The sequence below is a fragment of the Lathamus discolor genome, chromosome 1 (genome assembly GCF_037157495.1).
Source record: "Lathamus discolor isolate bLatDis1 chromosome 1, bLatDis1.hap1, whole genome shotgun sequence".
Taxonomy (NCBI): domain Eukaryota; kingdom Metazoa; phylum Chordata; class Aves; order Psittaciformes; family Psittacidae; genus Lathamus; species Lathamus discolor.
In genome coordinates this window covers 117,782,704-117,806,876 of record NC_088884.1, presented here as the reverse complement: position 1 = coordinate 117,806,876, position 24,173 = coordinate 117,782,704, and the positions used below count along the sequence as shown (strand labels likewise).

Below are 24,173 nucleotides of genomic sequence, written 5' to 3'. Positions count from 1 at the left end.
CACCTGTAGTTGTGTTCTTTAGTTATCAGCTGCTTATGCATGACAGTGTATCTGTTTTCTGTTTTCATTGATACGAAGAAGCCATTCACAAGAGGAGTCAAAGGCTAATGCAAGTATATTTCAAATGGATGCATTGCATAGGCTGAACAAGTCAAGCTCTTCCACATTTGGTGCAGAATATGCTTTAGGTTAATGTAAAAATGGAAAGTGAGAAAAAGATAGCAATTTTAATCTCCTCTTCTGTCTTGTCTTTGTTTGCATATCACATGCAGATGCTCTTGGACCACGGAGGCTGCCTCTTTGAAATGCCAGTAGATGATATAAACTTTTTTTGGAAGTAACTGTTAGGATAGTGTTTCCAGCTCAATTAAAAGGGCATTGTTACATATTAAGAAAAAGAAAGCTTCTTTTTAGGTTACAGTGTAGTGAAGCACTCAACCTCAAGCACTGGGAAAGTGGGTAGCATGGCAGTGGTGATGATAGAGAAGGGAACTAGTGCCTTGGAGGATGCCAGCTGCCAGCCAAGGCAAGTGAGGGGTTGTGGCCCATGCAGAGCTAACCCTTGTCCCCCTTGCCAGCCTATGGTAGACAGGACACCCCAGGGATGTTTGAATCCTCTAGGAAAAGCACCACCCTGCTGTAGGAGTATTTCTGTGGGAAGAAGGAACTGGCAGAGGCCCAACCTGTTCTCCCTGTTGAGCTGCTGGGTCTCCATCCAACACTTGGCTGGTGCCATACCATCACAGCTTTCTCTAATGGCAGCTTAGCTTCACCAGCCTGCTCCTGGTTTCCTTTTTTGTGTTCTTCTAAGCCTCTCTTAGGGCTTAGAAATCCAGAGTGATCTTCTGTGCTGTGCAAGTTCACAGAAGATGTATTCTGTTTGTATTTCAACCCATTAGAGATTAAGTGATAATAGGTTTATTTAGAGCATGGAGGAATTTCCTTCTCATCAGGTATGATGCAACATCACATGGGAGATTAAAGCCCAGTGTAACTTTCAAGGCTATTTTTAATTTGCCCTCAAATAGGCCCTGCTTTTATTTCAAAGTATATTGAACCTGCTGCAGGAATGTTTTTTTAGACCGCTCGTCTGATCTGATCATCACCTGTAGAGAAGTGCAAGAGCCTGACAGAGCAGCTGATGTGACCAGGATGGATCTGGGGTGACCATGGTGAAAAGCTTTGACAGCAAGCAGGACTGACAAGGCATAAAGCATTGCTACCTCCGCACAGCCCAGTTAGAAGGTCCATGGGAGCAGAGGGCTACCAGCAGCACCTGGTGAAGGACTCTGGAGGAAAACACCTGCCAGAAGAAGAGTCACAGGGCAGGTGGAAGCTGCCACCCTGTCTTCCTTTGTGGAGATGACTCTGGTGAGTAGTAACTTGTATTATCACAACATTCAGAAGAGCTCACCACATGCTTGCCCATGTGGTTCTTGACACTGGACTGCTGTTCAACTGGTTGAGGGGAGAAGAGAGGTGCTTTGGAAATCAGGATGACCTGCAGATTTTGGCATCTTGGGATATATTGAGACTTGGTTTCTGGGTGACCTAACTCACCAAGGAAATGGTGAGATACATGTCCTTCTGGAGACAGTCCAGCCTCACCATGGGCCTGCCTAGGGCAACCCTTAGCCAGTGGGGAGATGTGGACTCCAGCCTGATGGTACCTGACTGGCTCCAGGTGAGGAAGACTCATGGTGTGATGAAATGAAGAAATCTTCAGTGATAGAGGCCTCCAAAATGAAGACATTCCTCAGTGGTAGAGGCCTCCAGAGGGAGCTGTGCGCAGCAGCGTGCAGGGACACAGAATAGCTTCATTTTGGTGTCTTCATTTAAAAATTCCATTTATGAAGGAGCAGCCTTGAAGTTCTTCTCGAAGCTGAAATGTAGCCAGTTAAAAATTGGTTTAAGCAAGAGACTCCTTGCTCCCTCATCTGCTTTCCCCTCCATGCTTTTTTTTTGTGTGTGTACCTTCCCATCCTTGATTACTCAATCACAAACAAACAGAGGAAACCAGCCTCTGTTTGTTGACTATTTTACAAAGGTCTCCAGATGACGAAATAAACAAACCAAGCCAAAAAACAAACAAAGGAAGTATTTTTTCCTCTGCACTTTTAGCTATTCTTGAAGCTGCTTGTAACAGTGGTTAGGTAAATGCTATTATGCCACACCTATTATTAGCGTAATTTTACACTACAGAGTAGTTCTTTTTATGCTAAACAAGCACAATCCATGCAAATGCAGGTGAATTACTTGATACGTGACACATTGCACGCTGAGTACACAAGCCCTGCCAACTGCCAGAGGTGCAGCGTAAGGGAGATGAGTACTCTGGGTGCTGGACTTGCTTTAGGGACCTCTTCCCTCCCCTGAGCCCTTGCAAACATCTGTGTCTGGTTTGCTCAAATACTGGCTGGGTTGGTTCCAATGCTGGCTGGCGTTTCGATGGTCTGAGTGGGATCCAGCTTGCGCATTGCTCTTGCAGTGTCTTTTTCTATGGATGGCATTAAAATCAGAAAATGAGTACTTGGGAGCTATATAATTACTTGCTCATTGGCTTCACCCCCCCCCCCCGCCCCCCTTTCTCCGAACAGAGGTTTATACTTTAACCACAAATATTTTCCTAAGGTTGAAACTTTGTATAAGATGTACCAGTTCCTATGCAAACAAGCCTGCCAGGTGCCCACAGGCCATGTAAAAAGCAAGATGAAAAAAACAGAGGGTAAACTGTTACTAGTATTAGTAAGTGATATTTCTTGCTTAATAAAACCAATAGAGTCATTTCTAAGCAGTGCAAAACTGGCTTTCCCTTGACACCTTCATTTAGAATAGCTTAAATTCGACGATGCTTGCACTTTGCCCATTGGTTCCTACGGTCTATACTCTCGGCCTGCTCTGCTCGGCCTTGCAAGCTTTGCCAGATCCCTGCGGCCACGACCCTTGCCCCGGTTTCCGTGTGAGCCCGCTACCCGCGGTGCTCGCCGTCTGCCAGCGCTGCCCCTCGGCTCCCGTGGCGTTAGACCGGCGGCGGGCAGGCCCCAGGAACGCCTTGGCCTCAGGGAGAGGAGATCCCGAGCCGACCTCCCCTGGGGACGGGGCAACATCCACGCAACGTTCCCGAGGGGTCGCCGCCGCCCTCCGCGGCAAGCAGGCCGCAGTCACTGCCCGGCGCCAGCAGGCCGGGCAGCCCCTCAGCACCGGCAGCCGGGCCCGGCCCGACCGGAGCGCCGCTGACCCAGTGAGGGGGCACAGAGGGCGGCAGAAGCGCCCACCGAGCGGGACCCACCGACTGACAGCGCGGGGCGGGGCGAGGCGCAGCGCCCGCCGCCGATTCGCCCTCGGGGGCCGCCCCGCGCTTCCCATTGGTCGCTCAGCGCCGTCACTCCGGCCGGCGGCGGCGGCGGTGCCGTGGGGCTGGACTTCCTCGTTGCCGCGGCGGCAGCGGCGGGGCTGGCGGCAGGTGAGCGGAGGGGAGCGGGGCCGGGGAGCGCGGGGTTGGGGTCCAGGGCCGGTGGCAGCTGCTTGTCCCGCACACCCTGCTCGGCGCTGTCACAGCCCGGGCGGGGTGCGCCCGACGCCAGATGCGCTGCGCTTGTCAGGGCCTGGCCCGGCGAGTGCCGCGGGAGGGCAAGCCCAGCTCCCCGGCGTGGCCGCCGGTAGGGCTGTTGCCGGTCCTGGTACCGAGGCGGTGTGGTGGGGAGATGGGGTTGCGGCGGTTCGCGGAGCGGCGCGGTGGAGCTCCGCGGCTCCCCACCCCCCCTCCACCCCCCAGCTCGCCACCCTGCCGGCGCAGGACGTGCATCCCTGGGCAGGGCTTCCCTGGGCTGGTGCCGGAGCCGGGAACAGCGGTGGGGCCGCGGCAGGAGCCACCGTGTGTCGGTGCTGTCGGCCCATGTCCCCGGGTGATTGTCATGCCCGCCGCTGGGCCCCGCAGACCCTGCGGGAATCGCCGGTTTGGGGGTGGGCAGCGGCGGCAGCAGCAGGAACGGGAGTGTGGGAGGTGGAGACATGGAGGTGTTCTTGCAGGGGTTGCAAGATGGAGATGGTGTGGGTCTTGCCTGGTTTCAGTCATCTATTTTGAAGCGTTTTCTGCGGGGACACCTCTAGCCGAGGGTCTGTGGTTATGCAATGGAAGTGCTCTGTTCCTGCTGGAACTCATTAGCTGTTACACTTTGCTTTCTCTTGCTCTATAGCCTGATCTGCACTGGAGTTGGAGTAAAACGGAGGCAAAAGGAAGACGAAAGTGGGGTTGGAGGCTTAGTGGCAGAAAGAAGCATTAAATTCCTTCATTATTGGGCAGTGCTGATAGAAGGAGCACATTAGCTAGCTGAAACCTCACAAACAACAGCAGAGAAGGAAGATCTTGTTTATTCATGCCCTTCCAGTTGGCAGATCTCTTTGTTTAGAGAGCATTCTGTCTTGAGTGTTGCTTATTGAAAGCACGATATTTACTTCACTAACTTTCCGAGAAAGGGTGCTGCTGCGGTCACACCAATGGCTTTAGAATATGTTTGTATAATCCTGTGAAGAGACCGTGTATGTCGTGATAGCTGTTAAAAAGAAAGAAAAGAATGAAGGTGAAATAAAACACATTCTGTCACGGTCTTACATATTTTATTTTGCCCAAACCACCAGGGTTATTTTCTCACCAAAGGATATATTCTTAGTTTGTTAGCTGAGCCTTATTATAGCAGAGCTCCCACCCACAATGGATTTCCTCAAAATATTCCCCACAGTGTGAGATTTTGCTGTCTCTAGCTGTGCTGTGGACATGCTTCACTGATTTGATGGTGAATTATTCCTGGAATGTCAGGGTTTCAGGATGTTGGGTTATAGTCCCCCCCTCACCCCTTTTTTTTTGTTTCGCTATATATGCGGAGTCTCTACAAATGACCAGCTTTGCTGCATTGCATCTGTTCTTATCTCTAAAACCTGAATACCACGCTGGCTGTGTTGTGATCTGTAAAGAACACAGAATAGGTGATGTGGTTGAGTACTGCAGCTCTTGTGCTTTTTGCAATCCAGTTTTAAAAAGGGCCTGAGAACTTGAATGCACTGATTGCATTAAAAACGCCCCACCTTCCTTAAGGGTTTGTCCTCTGAAGATAAAAATTCAACTTTTTAAGGTGTATTGAGCTGAGCATTAGGAATAATTAGCCCACCTTAAAATATTCAGGTAATATACCGTACCTATATTTGGTATATAAGTGTGCGGGTCCATGTCTGTGTTAGTGCCTGCCCACACTAGAAACCTTTTTATACAGTTTTTTCAGTATAAGGAGGGTATGCAGCTCATAGGGGTAGTTTTCAGTGTAACAAGAATTTTTACATCCTCTGCTAATGTCAAAGAAGAGTGATTGCCTTGCCAGATTGGAAACGGGGTGTGAAGTCGTCATTTGAAGCCTTGTCGTGTTTCAGGACACAGCTCCTATTTGAACACATATATTAAGACTTGCAGCAGCTTTTCTGGGGGAAGGAAAAAAAATATTAGAACAGTTGTGGTTTTAAAAATGTGCTATGTCTTCAAAATAAGTAAATTAAAAATGTGGCTCACCAGCCCACTGGCAAATATTTAGCTGTGCCCATACACTGAAATGGGAAGTGGCTGTGCTGGTTTTTGCTCTTGAGTGGTAAGTGCTGCTCTGTTCCCTTGGAATAGAGCTGCACAGGGATTTATCAGCAAAACATTTGGAGGATGCGGGTTGGGATTCAATGGAGATAATCTGAAAAAACTCATGAAAAAACGGTAGTTAAGACCAGATCTTCTAAAGGGTCTGGCACACCTCATTGTCCTCCTTAGGGATTGTTAAAGTTCAGGGTGCTTCAGTAAGCCTGGCCATTAGCATGAATGAGGGTTGAACTCCTCTGGAATATCACCCTGGTGTGCATATGAATTACTGGGAGTTTGAACTCTTCCTGTTTTAAGTAGTGTCTTAGCTGGAGGAAAACCCATCTCTTACCAATCACATCACATCCCCCTGCCCATTACATCGACTTTTTTTGTAGAATATGGACACAAGGAAAGTAATTAAAGTATTTTTAGCATTTTAAACGAAATTAGCACTAGGAAAAATGACTGCAGTCTGCGGGGAGCAGATTGTTCAGGAGCCCTTTCAGAAAGATATCCCAAATGAATATTTAGCTCATATTGTACAATGTCACTGTAGTTCAGGTTGCGTAGTGGTGAAATCTTTTCAGCTCAGAGGCAACATCCAGTTATAGTAGCAGGGAATGTGATCTTTTATCTTCAGGTTTGCTGCTATTGTGCTGCTTATATCTTCATGACAGAGTAATTCCCCAGGCTGAGAAAAATGATAGTCCCAGATTTCTGCTGTTTCAGATGCCAGTTCTGAAATGGCCTTTGTGTTGCCACCTTCAGGGTGTTGCTTAAGCTTTTATTTTTTTTTAAAGACGGGACATGAAGTTCACTATAAATATAGCAGTTGTGTCATTTAAAGCACACGCTCGCAACTTTACTGTGTCCGATGGCATTCCTATTCTTAGTGTAGGAAATGGTGTAGCCAGTGTAGAGGGGTATCTTCCATCAGACTTTCATCCTGAGGGCAACCAAGTACAGAGTGTACACAATGACTGATTTAACCAGACAGAGCCTTGTAACCTCCTGCTTTTTCCTCAGGGTGCTTTGAAGCTGGCTGGTGATAAGCACATCTGTGGATGTGAATGAATTGAATTATGCTATAAAGGAGCAAAAGCTGTTAGAGATAAATGGGATTCGTAGCATGCTTTAAAGAACCTAATAAGAATGGTTTGTGGTAGGAAACTGCACCATCGATGCAGTATAACTGGAAAATCCAGTCCTCTTCCTCCCCCATCCAGCTCAGTCCTGCCTCACATCTGACTGACAGGCCAGGGTAGCAGGGTAAGAGATGAATGCTCGTTGCTTAGATTAGGAAAGGCTTTATTGCTAATACCTAGAGCTTGAATTAGCACCAGGCTTTGGAAGTGACCTGAACGCACGTGTTTCTTATCTGCTCAGAGCGGGAGAAGAAATCTGGTTTCTTTGAGGAATCTTCAGCCCTTCAGGGGCTACCTTTTGCTTTTTGATCCTGTGCTAAGACAGTAAATGCTGCTGCTGTAAATGGCCTTAGTTTAAAACTTGGCATGGTGAGCCCTAAGATTTGATGTCTCGGATCCTTCATTTTCTTCTTTCTTCTTCCCTTTACAAAAAGGCTTTAATTGATTTCTGGCTCAAGCAGAAGAGTTCTCAGTGTCTTATTAGTATAGCATGTTTAACAAATAACCCAAGCCTATTGAGATTAGGAGTGACGAGGGAGCGTTAAAATCTTTCACATGCTTCTTCTGGAATGAGAGCTCTTTCCCTCCCCCCAGCTTTTATGTATTATCATCCTGTTGTCATCATCAAGTTCGGGCTGAGTAATTCATTGGGCCTTTTATATTGCTATGGCTCTTCCCTTCCCATGCTACTCATGTCTCTGAAATTTCTGACAGCCGCTGAGCGCAGCATAAAATACAACACCTGACTGCTGGCAAGTTGCATTAATGTTATCTGTCCATAGCTGTTGGGGCCAAGCTGTCAGTGTGCTGCTCCATGTGAACTGCTGCTTCTTGGGGAATTCTTGCTTCAGCTTGCAGGGAGGATGTGTACATGCACGTATTTAGGTTGCAAGAATATGTCCAGTTGAGCAAAATGCTTCTTAATCCGGGTTTATCAGAAATAACAATTCTGCATTGGCCTGTATACCACAAATACCCATGTCAGTCTGTTCAGGACTAGTTTGACCACTTCTGATTTACTTAAGCAGTGGTCCCAGATATAACTCTCTAACTGCAAAAGTTCAGGTTTGGAGCTGTGAGTCTAAAAAGCACTGCACTGGGTTTGGCTGAAATAAAAGCTCGGGTCTGCTGTGTTTCAGAACACTACTACTGCCAGATGGACATGGCCAGGTCAAGGTGCTGACTTCATACCTGAGCTGTCTTGATTCCTCTTTCTTTGTGTAATGGTGGAAATCCATTTTTACTCGCAGACCGGAAGCCTGGCAGTCATGCAGGAAATGCCTTTTTGGATTGTTTCCACGTCCTGCTCTGAGCAGCTTATCTCTGTAGAATCACTTGTTGAGTACTTGCTTCACTCACACTGCTTGCCTGTTTCTCTTTCCCAGGAAGGTTACATGACTTCTTGAAAAGAGAGAAAATGCTATGCTGGGGTTACTCGTCTTTTGGACAACCTGGGATAGGTAGCAACCTCCAGGTCATCATTCCTGAACCACAGGTGTATGGATTCATTCATGACAGAAATGTCAAGGAGGTGGCATGTGGAGGAAACCACTCCGTGTTCCTGCTGGAAGATGGGGAAGTGTATACTTGTGGCTTGAACACAAAAGGCCAGCTGGGGCATGACTGTGAAGGAAGCAAGCCAGGTAAATCTGCTTTTTATATGCACTTCAAACTGTCTCTAGGCTGGTGGGCTGAGAAGATTATGGAAGCTGCTTTGTTGTTGATTGCTGTGAACGAGCTAACAGAGCTGAAGATCATGTGTAATAACACAGGAATGATGCTGAATAATATTTGTTGGCTCTGGAAAGCTAAAGCTCAGCAGTATGGTTGGGGAGACAGGTCTCCTTAGTGTCTGGGAAATGCATTGAAACAGAGGCGAGCGCAGATGGTCTCAGGGCAGATTGTGTTGTTTGGCATTATGTTGCCTTTTTATAAAAGGGAAGAGAGGGCCATGAGTCACAAATGTCTTTGCTTTGTCTTTGCAATTGCACTGCATCCCTATGCCTACTCTTGTTCAGTTATTGCTGGCAGTTTTGTCGTTTACATCAAAGAGATCTGCCTTGAGTACAGTTGTGGAGAACAAACCTGGTTTTAGCCAAGAGGGTTTGTAAATTTTGTTTCCCGTCATGGAAATCTCTTGTCTGCTTGTGCTTTCACCCCTCATGCTTTCTTAATCTACAAGAAGGTCATTGTAACCTTGTGTTCCCCAGACTCAAATTGTATTTTCTTTATCGTATTCCAGTGGGCAGAACCTGTGTGTGCAGAACCACAGGGAGCTAATGCCTCTCCTTCCCAGGGGGAATGAGCAGTTTAATTGTGTATTTTGAGAATCCCTGAAGCCTTGCTTACAGACTTTCTTTTGAATGTTTGCCTTCTGATTCATTAACTTCCATTACCTTCCATTAACTTCTTGGTTTTGGCGTGTGATAAAGACACATGTATTTCTGTTTCCATAATATAATAAATATTCATCTGTGGGTAATGAGAGCAATAAGACATTTTTGTCAAACTGCAGGCTACCCTCTGTAAGGCTTGGGGCTTTCCTAATGTACCCCATTATGGCATGATGGAGATATGAGTTGTGTATGAAATACCCACAGTTCTCCATGTACTGTGTGCAAACCCGACCTAATTCCACTGCTCCTTTTTTTCTGTCAGTGCATGTTCTGTGTTCTTCTCACTCTCAAAAATGCGGTGGTAGATGTTGGATGCTGGGTGTCCATGGTGCTGGATTAGGAGTTGATCTTGAATCTGGCCTCTCTTGCTTTTCCTACCAGTGGTTTATAGACAGTTACTAAAAGAGGTTGGGATTAGCAAGAGTGCTTAAGTCCTTTCTGTGCACAACCACTGTTCGTCTTCTGAGGACTTGTAAATTTAGGCTCTGGAATAAATGAGATGCTTAGGGAAAGGAAGGCAAACCTGAGAATGTTGTGCCCAATCTGATGAGGATACTTCATCCTGCAAATCACCTAACTAGCTGCATGACTCTAGTGTGGAGGCCCCAGAGCTGGCGTCTCAGAGCTGGAAATGAATCTCATGAATCCTGAATGCTGGAGTGCAGACCTCTAGCAAGTAGGCAATCCTGCCTTTAGGCCTGTAGAAGAGGGGCAGCCTGAGATTTGGATATAGAAGTAAAATGGTCTTTGAGTTTGATCTCAGGTGTCCTCCTGCTACCCCTTAAATTAAGGGACTGTCACTAAGATGTGACACTGCCTCCCAGTTATCCTGCAGGTTTCGCTTACTCTGGAAAAAGGTTCTGCAGTGCTGCTCTCTGAGAAGCCTGTGACCATCCTTGAGAAACTGTTTCTCTGCTGACAAAGCAATACTGGCTGTGCCTGCAATGGTGTTTCTGCTGGCTGGGGCAGGTGGGAGAGGTGTGCTGTAAAGCAAGGGACAGCTTCCCTTTTGAACTCATGATGAGCAGTCACAGCAGTCTTTATGCTAACAGTAAACTGGGGGAGAGTCCTGTCCCACACACTAGTTTGTGTGAGTCTGCTTTGGCTTGTGGCGATGGGAACTGAATTTCTTAGTTTGCCTTTGTAAATAGGACCAAGAAGACACAAGCCCTCTTTCACCTCCACTTCTCTTGCATGGAATAAAGATGACCTTATACACCTTCTGTATAGAAATGCACATCAAAGATAATATTTTCTATTTTCCATTAGTTGTGGACCTATGAATGAAGCTTCGTCTGACAGGAAGCGGAGATACATGTGTGGGGCACAGGCGCTTGAGTTGTTGAAAGTTACAGATGATTATCATAAGGTGTCTGAGGTAGCGAATGGGATAAATGCCTGCATCTCTTGAGCTTCTGCTCGACAAGGAAGTGTGGGTTGAGGCCTCTTGGTTTTACTGTCTTATGGCTCGATTCTGCCTAGCCTGCAAAAGAAGTTGGAAGTGGCTGACCTCTGCCCAGCTCTGGAAGTGAGCCACATCTCCGCTGCAGTACAGCCTCCTGCAGCAGGAGATGCCAGAGGCTGTCAGTACTGATTGTTCCCTCCAGGCGTGCTTACCATGACCTGCAGAGTGGCTTGGTAGTGCTTGAGAGTAACATCAAGACATGCAAATGTTCGGGGGGTCTTAAACCTTTTGAAGGCTAGGTGACTTCTGAGGGCTGGAGCACAGGTCTGTGCTTGCAAGAGGAAACTCCCTTTTATCTGTCACACTTCTTATCTGAGTGTGTACATGAGTCTTACGCTGCCAGCATGCTAAAAAAATTGTGTTTTCAGAATGTATGATTGTGGTGTTTAATCAGAGATGGTTATTTCCCAGGATCATGTCTGCTTGTGAATAAAATTCTGGGACTTTGCACTGAAAAAGGATCTAACCCTTTTCTCCTTGAAAAACTTGGGAATGTCTTCCAGCGGGAGAAGAGTTGTTACATTTGCAGTGAATTTGTGGGAAGACTGCCTCCCTTTCTTCCCTTACTATATATTCCAAATAATGATATTTTTTTTCTCTTGTTCTGCTACCCACTTGCATGTATCTGTAATAGGAGGATTCCATTTTGCTTCTCATTCATGCTGCTCACAAAAATGTCAAACAGTGGCGCAGAATTGTTTCAGTAGTTTTTTTTCCTCCTTTAGAAGACACCTTTTGAAGGACCCTTTGAAGGACAAGTTCCTTTTGAAATGAAAGGAACTTGTTAATTAAAAAACTGTGTTCACTGTCACATCAGCTGAGCTTGTGGATGTAATGCAAAGACATAATAGTAGTTTGCAAGGTGATTCTTGTGCCTCTCCTCTACTGGGAACAGAAATTACTCGGGGAGTGTTTGCATTGAAAGAGTACAAGTCAATAGAGGTTTATTTTCTGGAAGTGCCCTTTCCTTGGATTTTACATTGTAGTGGTAAAACGAATATTTAAGATGTCTAAGACATTTATCCTCACTAAAAGAATGTTGTTTTTTAATAAAGAGCAAACAGTCCATGATGGTTTCCAGCTCCCTGCTTCTGAGCTAGGGGAATACTTGGGTGTGCCACTCCACCAAGAGCATCTCCCCACATTGTTACGTTACTTACTGTTTCATTCCTTATTTGAATTGTGCTTAGCAAGCTGCTTGAGGAGCTCATCCATCTTGTTTAACATCTTCGTCGCTGACATGGACAGTGGGATTGAGTGCACCCTCAGCAAGTTTGCCAATGACACCAAGCTGTGTGGTCCGGTTGATATGCTGGAGGGAAGGGATGCCATCCAGAGGGACCTTGACATGCTTGTGAGGTGGGCTGATGCCAACCTTATGAAGTTCAACCACGACAAGTGCAAGGTCCTACACCTGGGTCGGAGCAATCCCAGGCACAGCTACAGATTGGGCAGAGAAGAGATTCAGAGCGGCCCTGCGGAGAAGGACTTGGGGGTGTTGGTCGATGAGAAAATGAACATGAGCCGGCAGTGTGCGCTCGCAGCCCAGAAAGCCAACCGTATCCTGGGCTGCATCAAAAGGAGTGTGACCAGCAGGTCGAAGGAGGTGATCCTGCCCCTCTACTCTGCTCTTGTGAGACCTCACCTGGAGTATTGTGTGCAGTTCTGGTGTCCTCAACATAAAAAGGACATGGAACTGGTGGAACAAGTCCAGAGGAGGGCCACGAGGATGATCAGGGGACTGGAGCACCTCCCGTATGAAGACAGGCTGAGGAAGTTGGAGCTGTTCAGCCTGGAGAAGAGAAGGCTGCATGGGGACCTAATAGCAGCCTTCCAGTATCTGAAGGGGGCCTATAGGGATGCTGGGGAGGGACTCTTCATCAGGGACTGTAGTGACAGGACAAGGGGTAACGGGTTAAAACTTAAACAGGGGAAGTTTAGATTGGATATATGGAGGAAATTCTTTCCTGTTAGGGTGGTGAGGCACTGGAATGGGCTGCCCAGGGAGGTTGTGAGTGCTCCATCCCTGGCAGTGTTCAAAGCCAGGTTGGATGAAGCCTTGTGTGGGACGGTTTAGTGTGAGGTATCCCTGTCCATGGCAGGGGGGTTGGAACTGGATGATCTTGAGGTCCTTTCCAACCCTAACTATTCTATGATTCTATGATCTCAGAGATGGATACCTGGCTTTGCTAATACTGAAATGTTTTTTGTTTTTTTTTCTTCTCTCAAACAGTCTATAGCTTGTGTCTCTGCAATCCCTTGGCAGGGATGCAGAGGGAGAAATGCTATCCCAGTATTCTGTCACCATGCCCTTAGCTAATAAAGGTTCTGTCTGACCTGTCTTAAGTAGTTACTCAGAGTAAGTAATCAAGTAAGTTGATGTACTTGGAGTTCCCAGAGTCTCTGACAATGCCTTAGGAGAAGCAATTTGGCAATCTTAGTTTTGAAGTATTGAGTCCACTGTTCTGCCAGAATCAGTCTGAGTTTGCATGAATTTCCTGAGCAGCATCAGGTGTTAACATACATTATGTCTCTAATAAGAAGTGATAATTTTGTACTGCGATAGTTTTAGGAAGCAAATGTATTCTCTGTGGCTATATCTATATTTCCAGTTCTTCGGCCATGAAATCACTTTGATTTTCTGCAGGTCTGACATGAGGTCTTGACTCTCTGTGGTGATTCCTAGATAAGCATGTTTTATCTGAATGTGCATGCGTATCCTGGGGAACAAAGGCCTGGGTACTTAAGATAAAAGCTCTTTTGGCGTTAGGGCTGAATTAGAGGAGTGTGAAGTAGCTAGCTGGTGGTTAGCCATTTGCAAGCTCTGAGTCCTAGATGTGGAACTTGTTTTTTTTTTGGTCTAGAGGTTTATTCTCTGCAAGTCATTTGGACTTCATTTGACTTCTGCTGGTGAGAAAACATGGGCTTTGGTAGTCAGTATCTCAGAGTTGCAGGAAAATGTCTGGGGACAAATTCTACTTGAACCTTTCCTCTGGTAATATACAGCAGACAAAACCATGCTTTTTCACCAGATTTCTGTTCTGGATGGAAATGGCAGGGTAGCTTCTGTGTGAATTGGGCAGCCTACCTACTCATCACTGTAGGGCTAGAAATATCATCATGTTCAATCTCTTTCAAAAAGCAGGAAAAAACCTACCAGAACAAAAGCCACTACGTGATCTGGATCACCTGTATTTCTCTGAACTCAGAGGCCTTTCTTTTCAAACATAAGTCCACTTCTCCTGCACTTCAGCACAGGGTTACAGAGACCTTAGTGCTCACTGTGGCATGGCTGTTAATCATAAACCCTGTAACAGCTGAGAATTCAGATGTGAAACCTGCTTGGAAGGACAGTCTGTATAGATTTTCCTCTTTTAGCCTCTTCCTGGTGGGTGAGAAGTCAGCCAGGAGGCCCTGGTTGCACAGCAGGAGAGTGGTGGCAAGACTTGTGTTTGTTGGATGCAGCTGTGGAAGTGACCATGTTGCAGATGAGGTAGGGCTACTGCATTGAACCAGTGAGGCTGAGTGCTTCTCATGGTGGGAAGAGAGAATGGTTAGTTCTCCTGCCCTCCTGCTCTTTGCATGAGGAGAAACAAGAAGAAGGAGCTTAAATGCCAATAACTCCAGGAGGTCCCACTAGGCAGGCTTTTCACAGAGGATGTGCCATGGTTTTGTCCCCAGCTATGAGTTGGGGCATGGAGCTGTGTGGCTATTGCAACCCTTTCCAAGTGCTGTGGTGTGGGAAAGTCCTGCTTTGCATTCTGACACTTTATACCCGAAAGCAGAGCTGCATGCTGTGAAAATAGAGGCATGGCAGCCCTGTTTGTAGGCATTGGTCTTGCCAAAGCCTGGGAGGATGTGCCTGGGAACAAGTGTGAGGGAGGGATGGAGCCGTGTGGGGACAGAGGGGTGCTTGCAGGGTCAGGCCTTCAGTGCTGGCCTGCACTAGCTGACTTCAAAATGGAAAAACAATAAAGGAAGGATTAGGCCACAATTTATGTTTCAGCACCTATCATAAATGTTATTTGTAAAAAGAGCCAGATTATTATATTGAGCTGGCCACCCCTTTGCAGCATTGGGCATCTTCATTTGTACCCATCTCTTGGTCGCTCACCAGATCTGACCAAGGCTATATGAGGTTGTCGTGTGTTCACTAGTGACTGCAGCAATGTGGACTTGTGCTATGGTGTGTCCATCTCAGCTGAACTGGTGCAATTTGGGTCTCAGGATGATTTTAGGTTTCAAAATTAGAAAGCTGGATTCAAAAATGACTTAATTTAAAAACAATATATGTATGGCCAAATGAGAAACAAAAGCAAAGGAAGTGCTTTCTCTTAGATGTCTTAAATATGCAGGTGTCGTGTTGAATTGATTTGAGGAGGGCTGTGGATGTGCCAGATGTTTATAGTGGGATGTTTTCAAATTTGTGTGGTCTGGATGATCGTAACTGACTTCTACCAATACTATGAGACCGCAGGATTAGGAGAGTATAAACTGAAGAGAGGTGAGGCTCTTGAGGAGAACCCTAAACCAGCAGAAGTGTGGTTTCTTGTTAGCAAAGAAATTTACAGTCTGAGCCTGAAATGGCTGTAATGTGTTCTCAGACGTAACTCTGAAGTGCTGTCTCTAAAACCACATTTATTATTACAACCAGCAGATTTCTCTTTTGATTTGACTTTGAGGGGTGAAAAGAAGAGTGAGTCCAGGAAAGCAATATGCTGCTGTTTTAGAATCAGTACAGGCTATTTTACTGAGGAAGTGATGGGCCGTTTTAATGTCCCTTTTCTCGAAAGGCAGAGCTGCAGTAGGAATGACCAGCTTTTTGCCCTTTAACTGGGGATTTGTAGGGCAGTTTAGCACTCTGAAGTTGCATTTATTTTGGCCGTATTTGGTAGTCCTATATTGTGTGTACTATTTGGAGGCTTTCTGAAGGTGCAACAGAGATAAAGGCTGTCCATATGCCTGGCTTGGAAGGAGCATGAAACCCTGGTGTGTGTACGGTATGTGGCACCAATGGCTGTCCCCTCTTCTGCAACCATGCTGAAGCTGCAAGATGAGCTCAGGATGAAATGGGTGGGTAGCTGTATATGTGTGGTGAGGTAAAGGAAGAGGCAGGAAAGAAGCTGGAGGTGATAATGCCTTGACCTTTTCATACCCAGATTAGTTGTCTGTGCTGGACAAAAGTGATGACTTCATTAAACTGAATGCATAAGCAGGGCTGAGAATCCCAGCTTCTAGGAGAGATTTTAGTAGTTTGGTGGTTGCTGATGCTGTAAGTTCATTGTTTTTGTCTTCACGCTGTGTTATGTGACACAGCCACAGATGCTGATATGCAGTTATTGGGTTTTTGTATAGGTGGAGGTCTATGAATAGACATCTGAAATAAGAAGTCTCGCTCTTCCAACTACAAAAATTCTGCTTCCACTTCAAATAAAGCAGCCCAGGTGGTCTTTCCCTTGCCTTAGTATCTTATGTTTCCTTTGTATAAAAATACACAGGAATGTGTGTTGAGGTAATGAAGCCTGAGGTTTTGGTAAAGGTGAATGTAAGGCATTTTGTATGATTTGATCTTGAAGGCTTACAAGAGTGTGTAACGGTCTCCAGGATCAATGACCCCTTTCCTGAAAAAGGGGTTGGTTTGTTTTTCAGTGTGCAGCTATTATATGGAAAGACTGAGTTTGACTGTGGCTCATGGTATATGCCTGTTCCTTGTTCTATTTATAGACATCCAATATTCCAGAAGATGCATTACTATGTGGTGATTTTTGACTCAGTCAACATAAATCAGCCTGATACTCTTCCTGAAGCTGTATGGGAAAGAAGAATTTATCTCAAAGATCTCAATGAAACTTCTGTTTCTTCTCAGAAATGAAATATTTGTGACACTTAAGGCTGCTGTCAGAAAACAGCTGTTCCTACGGCACAGCTGTGAAGAGATGCTCACTCTCTTAACACCTGACCTGCCTTTTAAACAGCTGCCTATGTATATAAACACACCAAAAAGGAATGTGCAGATGCTGAGCTCTCCTCTTCTTGGCATGTCTGTCAAATCTTACAGTGTTAAAAAATCAGTCAGCTTTGATAAATGTTTAATAGGACCGTGTTAATTACCTCCCTTCCCAGTCACCACACTGCTTTGCAGTAACATGTTTTCAAGCAGTGTTTGTGAACCTGATGGGGATGTCATTGAAGGCAGGGGTGCTGTACTGAGTCTGCACTGTGCAGGTGTGGCTTTCCAGGAAAGTGTGCCTTTGTCCTGCTCCCGTGCAAATCAGTGCAGGATTGAAATAAATCGGAACAGAGTGAGACATGCAACAGGTACTTTTGAAAATCACATGGTACTTTGTCAAAGCCTGGGGCTGCCACAGGTGAGACTCCTTTGTACCCAAATTGTCAGAGCCTTAGCTTCAGTTGCCAGTCTCTAATCAGACTGTTCTTGGTACTGCTCTGTTTTCTGCTGCAAGTGTAGCAGCAGTTCACAAAAGGAAGACCTTGTTATTTGCAAGTTGGACTTGTAAAACCCAGCCTCCTTAATGGATGTGGTAAACTTCAATTGTCAAAAGTCAGAAGAGGTTATGTGCTGATGTGAACTTTTGTTTGCTCCATACTTTTTGGCCCACACTAAGGGAAATTTGGGAATAAGGTGGTCTGCGACAGAGAGGAAGAGAATAGCAGGCAGAAAGCGAGGGTAGGTGTCATACAGGGGGGATGTGGTCTTCCTATGGGGTTTGCTTTTGTGCTCTTGTGCTGTGCGGGTGCAGAGTACAATGCTTCCCGCACACTTGCGCGTAGTAGTCTCTCATAGTCTGAGTCCAAGACACAGCAAGCACGTGATGCCTTCTTGGAGAGGCTCAGCAAGGAGGAGGAAGGTAGTGGTGGCAAAATTGTGGGGCTAGTGTGGGGCAGGGCCATTCTGCCTGCCTGCATGCTGTGTGTGCCGTACGCCTGGCCATGCTAGAGACTGTCTGCAGTTACAAAGGTGTGTTCCTGAAACTGTCCTTCAGCCCTCGCCTCCTCCCTCTGAGGCTTCCTCCAGTGTTGCTGCTGGAGAATAAGGAATAATATTTGGGAATAAGGTGGTCTGCGACAGAGAGGAAGAGAATAGCAGGCAGAAAGCGAGGGTAGGTGTCATACAGCCTGCAGAGATGGTGTGAGTGAAGCCACAGTAGCATTTTTAGCTGGCTGGATTAGCTTAAGTTTTTAAAAGCACCTGATAGCTTCAGAAAATCTGTGTTTTGCTTAAGTGGTTTACACAGTCTGAGTTCTTCTTCCCAGTCCCAGCCTCCAGATCTTGTCCGTGGCAGTTGTGAGCAGAAGATGCCTAGGTGCTTGGGAGTTGAAAGTGTGCAGAGGAAAATTAGAGGTGTATTCTTGGAAACTAAAAGTAGAGCAGAAGAGGCAAAAGGGTCCTGACAAACAGCTTGATTTTTTTCCCTTCCCCAGTTACCAGTTTCCAAGTGGCAGGATCACACTTCCACTGGGGATGACGGTTCCTGGAAAAGTTGGTGAGTGTACTTGTGCTGCTAATACTGGTGAAAGCATTAAATAGCTAAGACGTTGTTGAAGTTATGTTGGCAAAATAAGGAGAAACCTTCATAAGGGGAGGGAGGAGTCTTGGATGTGCTTAACGCACTTCGGATTGCAAGAGTTTCAGTTGCTGTACTTTAGTTTTTCTCTTTTTCTCTTTCCAGTTTCATTAAAACTCAGAATGTTTTAACGCTCAGCTAACTTCGTTAGGATTGGATTCATGAAGCTCATCACAGCTTAGAAATACAGCCAGGTTGTCCATATGTGGAAACATCTCTGGGATGTGCCAATGGAGACTGGGGAATCAGCAGTCAGCTGAAGTTCCTATTAAATGTATAAAAATCCTGTCAGGGAGTTTGGTGATCAACTGTTGATTGCTTGCTTTTTATAAGTGCTTCAATGAATTGCTGGTGACTGGTAAGTCTGGGCCATAGTGTTTTTCTCATTTTCTTGTAGGTTGCAGCAGGTTTTTCATGGAGTTTTTGACTCTTGGATCAGGCTTCCATAAGCACTAATGCTGTTAGTGTCACCTTGTTAGGTGGTTTAATGTGTTGATATAATTCATCTCTTAAAGGAGAGAACTCGGATCCTTGCCTGTTCCAGGGCTTTCAGTGCTCAGAACAGAAAGACCATGTGTAGAGTTTAGGTTGCTACTGATGTCTGATTACACATCCAGCTGCCTTGTGCAGTAAGTTGTTGTATCTCAGGCATGATGTATCTCAGCGTATATATGGACTGTAATAACAAGCATCACAGTGCAAAGAAACTGGCTCCTCTGTCCTCAGACTTGCCATCTGCTGGCATTTAACCCAAGGGAATTCTTGCCCATGGTTTTTTCTCCCCTGTGTTTAAGCCACCATCTCTTTCTTATCTGTGCAAGCTAGTAAGACACCTGTCTTATAGAGTCTTTCCTAGCAGACAGCAATAATCAAGATGAGCAAATGCTGGAGTTGATAATTTTCAAGCTGGGGGGGGGGGGGCTATGAGGACTTTTGTCCAGGTGTCCAGGTAAGACTGAAATCACTTGAAATTCTTCCAAGCCACAGCTTCTTCTCACCAGTGAAGAAATCCAGATTCTGCCACTGAAGGTGTAACCTCAGGACTGATAGTTTCTGTACATCATTTTCAGAGAGTAGAAGCCATCTGGTGCTGTTCGTGTATGTCCCAGTGAAGGATTCTGCCACATCCTCTAGCAAAAACCTGTCTTGCAAGGAGCTGGAAGCTATACATAGAAAGGGTGTACCAACTCTGTGATAGATTTACTAGGAGAGCTAATTAATCATTCATTGCCTGTGCGTTTTAATCAGCGCAGTATAACTGAGTGCTTTGTGTTTCCAACAGTTGCAGATACTGAGGATCTTGTATGGCTTTCCAACACTGCAGGGGGCAAAGCACAAGCTCTCTTTTATGAGCAACGAAACTATGGACTGAAGATGGGCTTTTCAGGGGTTTTCATTCTTGTCGCAGCTTTACTGCCTTTTTATAACCTTGAGGCTAAATGAGCTGTCAGAAAGCTGAGTTACAGAAACATACAGCTCTTGTCCTCAACTTTGTTGCTGGAGTGTCCCTGCAAAGCATAGATAGGCAAAAAAGCACAAGAGTAGCTCAGGAAACCAGGCTCTGTCACCATTCAGAGTATGTATGTCCTGGCAGCATTTTGCCTGGACCTCATTCTTTGGTCCAATGTGTATATTATGAAAAGATCTAACAAGGTTAAGACCTAAAGAAGTCAAACCTTCATATGTCTGTGTTGAGATCCATGAGTTAAAGTGGACAGAAGAGAGAAATGAAAACTGAACCCCACCAGATACAAAGAACTGATAAATTACTTCTGAGCATTAGTGCTGTTTTGAGACAGCTGATGGCTCCAGAAAGAACAGATTGGGTCAACGTGTACTTCTTGGAACTTGGGGATTTGGTTGGTTTTTGAAAGTTTTATGACATGTTGAAACATTCTATTGCATAACTCCTTCAGCCCCTTCCTGTTGCTTTCAGGGTTTTGTTCTGCTTAGTTTTGTATATGGTTGTGCCAGTTAAGCTCCATTTGACTGGTTCTATTCATCAGTTACTGGAGACACAATGCTAAGAATAAACTTCACCCTTTGTACCCTTCATATTGGTGCAGTGATACATCCTTTCTATGGAATGAATAATGGTGTTATGATGCTCTGGAAATTAAAACAAATGTATAAAAGTACTAAAACACCTCATATTTTGTTGTGAGGAAGGGGTGGGTTAACAAAGAAGTCACTGTCAGCTGTTTTTGATAATACTACTGAAGTCAGCAGGGAGATGGTACATTTGGTGGCTTGGCAAGCTTGACAGTGAACTGAGACTCTTGTTGGACTGTCTGAACAATCTGTGCCTGAGGGGAAGGCTGGCTATTTTCCCACTCTGGAAAGATATGTGTGAGCATGTAAAAATTACACTGTTTGGTGTTTACATTTCTTCATGACTTTGCAGGCAAGCTGTGACTGACAGAGTCAGTGAGATGGGTCATACATGTACATTTCTAAAGGCAAAGATCTTCATCTCCAAGACAGGCTTGTTTTTTCTGTCTGTGGTCATGCAGCAAGTTCAGGTGAGGCTCCACTCTGCTTCTTGGGTGAGCAGTGCAGCCACTGAAGGCTTTCAGCAACACAGGCAGCCTTTCAAAACAAGTTGATATTTATTAGTCCCCTGGAACGGCGTAGAGCAAGGTCAGCTTTTTGTTGCCAAATTAAACTTAAGATGGAGTCTGTGGGGACAGAAACAACCACTCTGGATTTCGGTACCTGTTGGATGTCCTCTCTGTGTCCTGGTGTGTGAAGTCCTTGCTATGTAGTCTTTGCCACAGCCTCCTGGTACTGCAGGGTGTTCTTCCAGTTGCAGTATTGCTATGGTCAGAGTCCTGCTTCTTCCAGATCCTGATGCTGACATTTGGTCGTTAGAGTCTTCTGTCACCTCCCCAAGGTGCTCAGATGGCTCAGGGCAGCTCCTTCCACAGCAAATGAGACCTGTATACTGATTGCGGCAAATAATGCTTTCCCAGGGAAGAAATTGGCTCAGTCATGCCTGAAGGTAGCAGAACACAGTCTCTGTTATGGATGCCCTAGCTTCCCATATTGTCCATGTTTGTCATTTTGTCAGACTTGTGCTGTCCTCTGGAGTGTTTGGCAGTGTGGAAGGACCAGCTTTTGGAGAAGGGCAGGCTAGTGAGCTTGTGACCAGTTTTAACAGCTCACGCGCTCTGGATAGCAGCCAGTCTCAGTGCACCCCAGTCAGCAAGTTTACAGCAAAGTGATGGATTCATGAATCAAAGGGGTTTCCTGTGGAGATGAAGATGGCTTTATCCCTTTATTCCTCTCCAGCAGGAGGCTTAGTTTTAGACCTTCAGGTCTCAGTGCAGAAGCACACTTGGTTGAACTCAGGTTGATGTGTCAGGCACGTTGCAGTGGGTATTTTTTATCTTGCTGGCTGACTGAGATGGAGAGGTCATGGCCATGTGCTGTTGAGATACCTTGTGTGTTGTTTGTGATTGACCTTCACCAGCCCATACAGCTGCTGGTTATTTAGAGCTCACAGATAAAAATAGGCTCCCTCAATTATATATGCAAATGAACAAAAACCAGGCTGCCTAGCAGTGCTGCAGTTGGATGCTTATGGGCCCAAGAGTGGAAACTGCATGTGTAAATTGAATTACTGTCCTCAAAACCTGTGTCTTTGCACAGGGCTGCCAGTGAGACTGGGTGAAATCAGTCCTGCTGGAAAGAGCTTTAGGGCAAAAGGCATTATTGGACGGTAGTAGGTCTAAAGGATGGCCAGATGGCAGGCAGGCCCACTCCTTAAGCCCTCCTAGATGTTTGTGGGCTTATTACTTTAAACTGCAGCTCTGTTGGCATTAATTATTTTGAGTGAAATGACATGTTTGGGTAGCATTTTCCTCTGTTAGAATACGTATTTAAATAATTGTCACCTTTTTCTTCCATAACAGCCATTAGGGATTCTTTTCCTTCTCATTTTCTGACTCCCATACTTAGAAGGCAACCCATCTTAGGGGTGCCTTCCTTTTATTTAAGACATTTAGATTGATTGGCATGCAGGTTTTGCTGCTAAGCATGTTAATGATTTCTGGATGCCCTTGATGTGGGGTATCATTTTCATAGAATGACATGTAACTACTCTTCCCTCTCATGTCACAGGCAAGTGGGACTTCAATAAAACTGATCACCGTCTTGTAGCTTAAAGGGTGGGTTAAATTTTTCTTCATCCATGTGGAACATTTGTATTTATTCAGGAAAGTAAAAAATAAACCAGCTTTGCTTCTGCTTGGCTTGTGGAGAATTTTTCTATCAGATGTGTGGTATTTCCAATGTTTTATTGAAAACCAAGACTTTCATGTCCATTTGTAGAAACTGTGTACATGTGGTTGTCAGACGTACTTCAGTTGTTCAACGTGGTGTAAAGATAAAGTCAGTGTGGGTGATCTTCCAGAGGACTGAGTGATTTTCCCCTCTCTTCCCTTTGTTTGCTTTTTATGGGACTTTTTAATGAATATCTTACACTGGTAGTAATAGGTTTATAGGTTCAAACCTGTTCCAGACTTAGTACAGGGATGTTGTAACACACATGCTTTCATGCATGAAGCAGTAAAGCAAGGAGTGGATGAGCTGATTAGCTTTGTGGATGACTTGTCTTCATTGGACATGGGAGCTGTGGAAGGTCAAAGATGTTCTACAGGGTCTGCCAACTTCTGGGTCCTGGCCAATCACCACATCAAAACTGAAAAACCTCCAACATGGGAAGTCTGGGGGTTGGAACTAGATGACCTTTAAGGTTCCTTCCCACCCACACCGCTCTGATTTCATGACTCTAAATAGAATCGTAGATTTTATAAATAACCCAATAGGTTTCCCTGATTCTGTGAGGCTGGCTGTGTGTAGACCCGAGGAATGTACCTGCCTTTCTCCTGTGATTTGCAAACTAGGCTTTCAGAAGAGCTCAGCAGCTACATGTTCTCAGTAAAACCTGGTGCTGTCCTCTTGAAGGAAGTGTTTTAAAACCAAACTGAGGATCGGCGCACCCATCTGAATGACTTTATGTTCAGATTTGACCAGACCTAATGTCACTGAAATTAATCCCATAACTGGAGATGTTTTCTGTTTTCCTCAGAGCAAATTGGAGCCCTGGCCGGGCAGCACATCGTGCATGTGGCCTGCGGAGAGTCTCACAGTGTGGCACTCAGTGACCAGGGCCAGCTCTTCTCCTGGGGTGCCGGCAGTGATGGGCAGTTGGGCCTCACCACTGTAGAAGATGCAGTGATGGTACCAAGGTAAATTCTTACCAGATTTGCGTTTCCTCAAAGCAGCTTCCTGGAGGTGATGAATCAAGGGTTGTTCCTCTTCCAGCCTGGAGTCAGTGGGAGCATTCCTTTCTCTCAGAGGGGCTGTGAGCATTTCTTAAATAGGGATGTAAGGGTGATTCCTCCTCCTTTTCTGTACTTTACTGGTGCTTCTTGAGCCTTGCGGGGACTCAGACAAGTCCTCTAGGATGGGCCTTTTGCCCATGGGTGCTTGGGGCATGGAAAAGAAAATCAGAATGTGCTTAGCTTCCTCAATGAAAAATGTTTTGTATAGAGCAAAGCGGGAGGTAGGACCCAGAAATAGAAATGCTGTGTGATACCTATCTCTATTCCAGTCCCTGGGAAGTCCCTCTTGAGATGGGAGCTACATTTCAAGATTGCGGGGGGAGGGGAAAAGGTATGACAGCGTGAGCTGGCACTTCAGCTCTGCAATTCTTGCAGTGTTGCCTGTAGCAGTAAAGCTACTAAACCAGCCTACTGGAGTTCTGTATAGTGAATGATGCTCAGAAACTTCAGGGTGGTGCTCAGTTTTCTTCATTTACTTATTTAGTGTGTTCTACCTGTGTCAGAACACTAAGTGCAAGGACATGTAGGTGGTGGCAGAGGCAGACACCAAAACTTCTCCATCCAAAGCAGTTTGCAGATGACGGGTCTCATTTTATCACCGTACTAAAGATGACTGTAC

General features: G+C 45.7%; 1 protein-coding gene across 6 annotated transcripts in view; it reads left to right on the top strand.

Moving 5' to 3' along the window:
* Positions 1-3,401: 3,401 nt before the first annotated feature.
* The window catches only part of HERC3 (HECT and RLD domain containing E3 ubiquitin protein ligase 3), a 49,721-nt gene continuing 28,949 nt past the window's right edge, over positions 3,402-24,173 (top strand). For 5 of the 6 annotated variants that reach the window (XM_065692130.1, XM_065692123.1, XM_065692148.1 and 2 more), the window contains exons 1-3: positions 3,402-3,463; positions 8,145-8,402; positions 23,299-23,458. In XM_065692130.1, the coding sequence (XP_065548202.1) occupies positions 8,177-8,402; positions 23,299-23,458 (386 nt within the window). In that variant the 5' untranslated portion in view covers positions 3,402-3,463; positions 8,145-8,176. Of the gene's footprint in view, positions 3,464-8,144; positions 8,403-18,063; positions 18,126-23,298; positions 23,459-24,173 lie in introns of those variants that run through there. The other variant, XM_065692139.1, reaches the window with a different exon arrangement.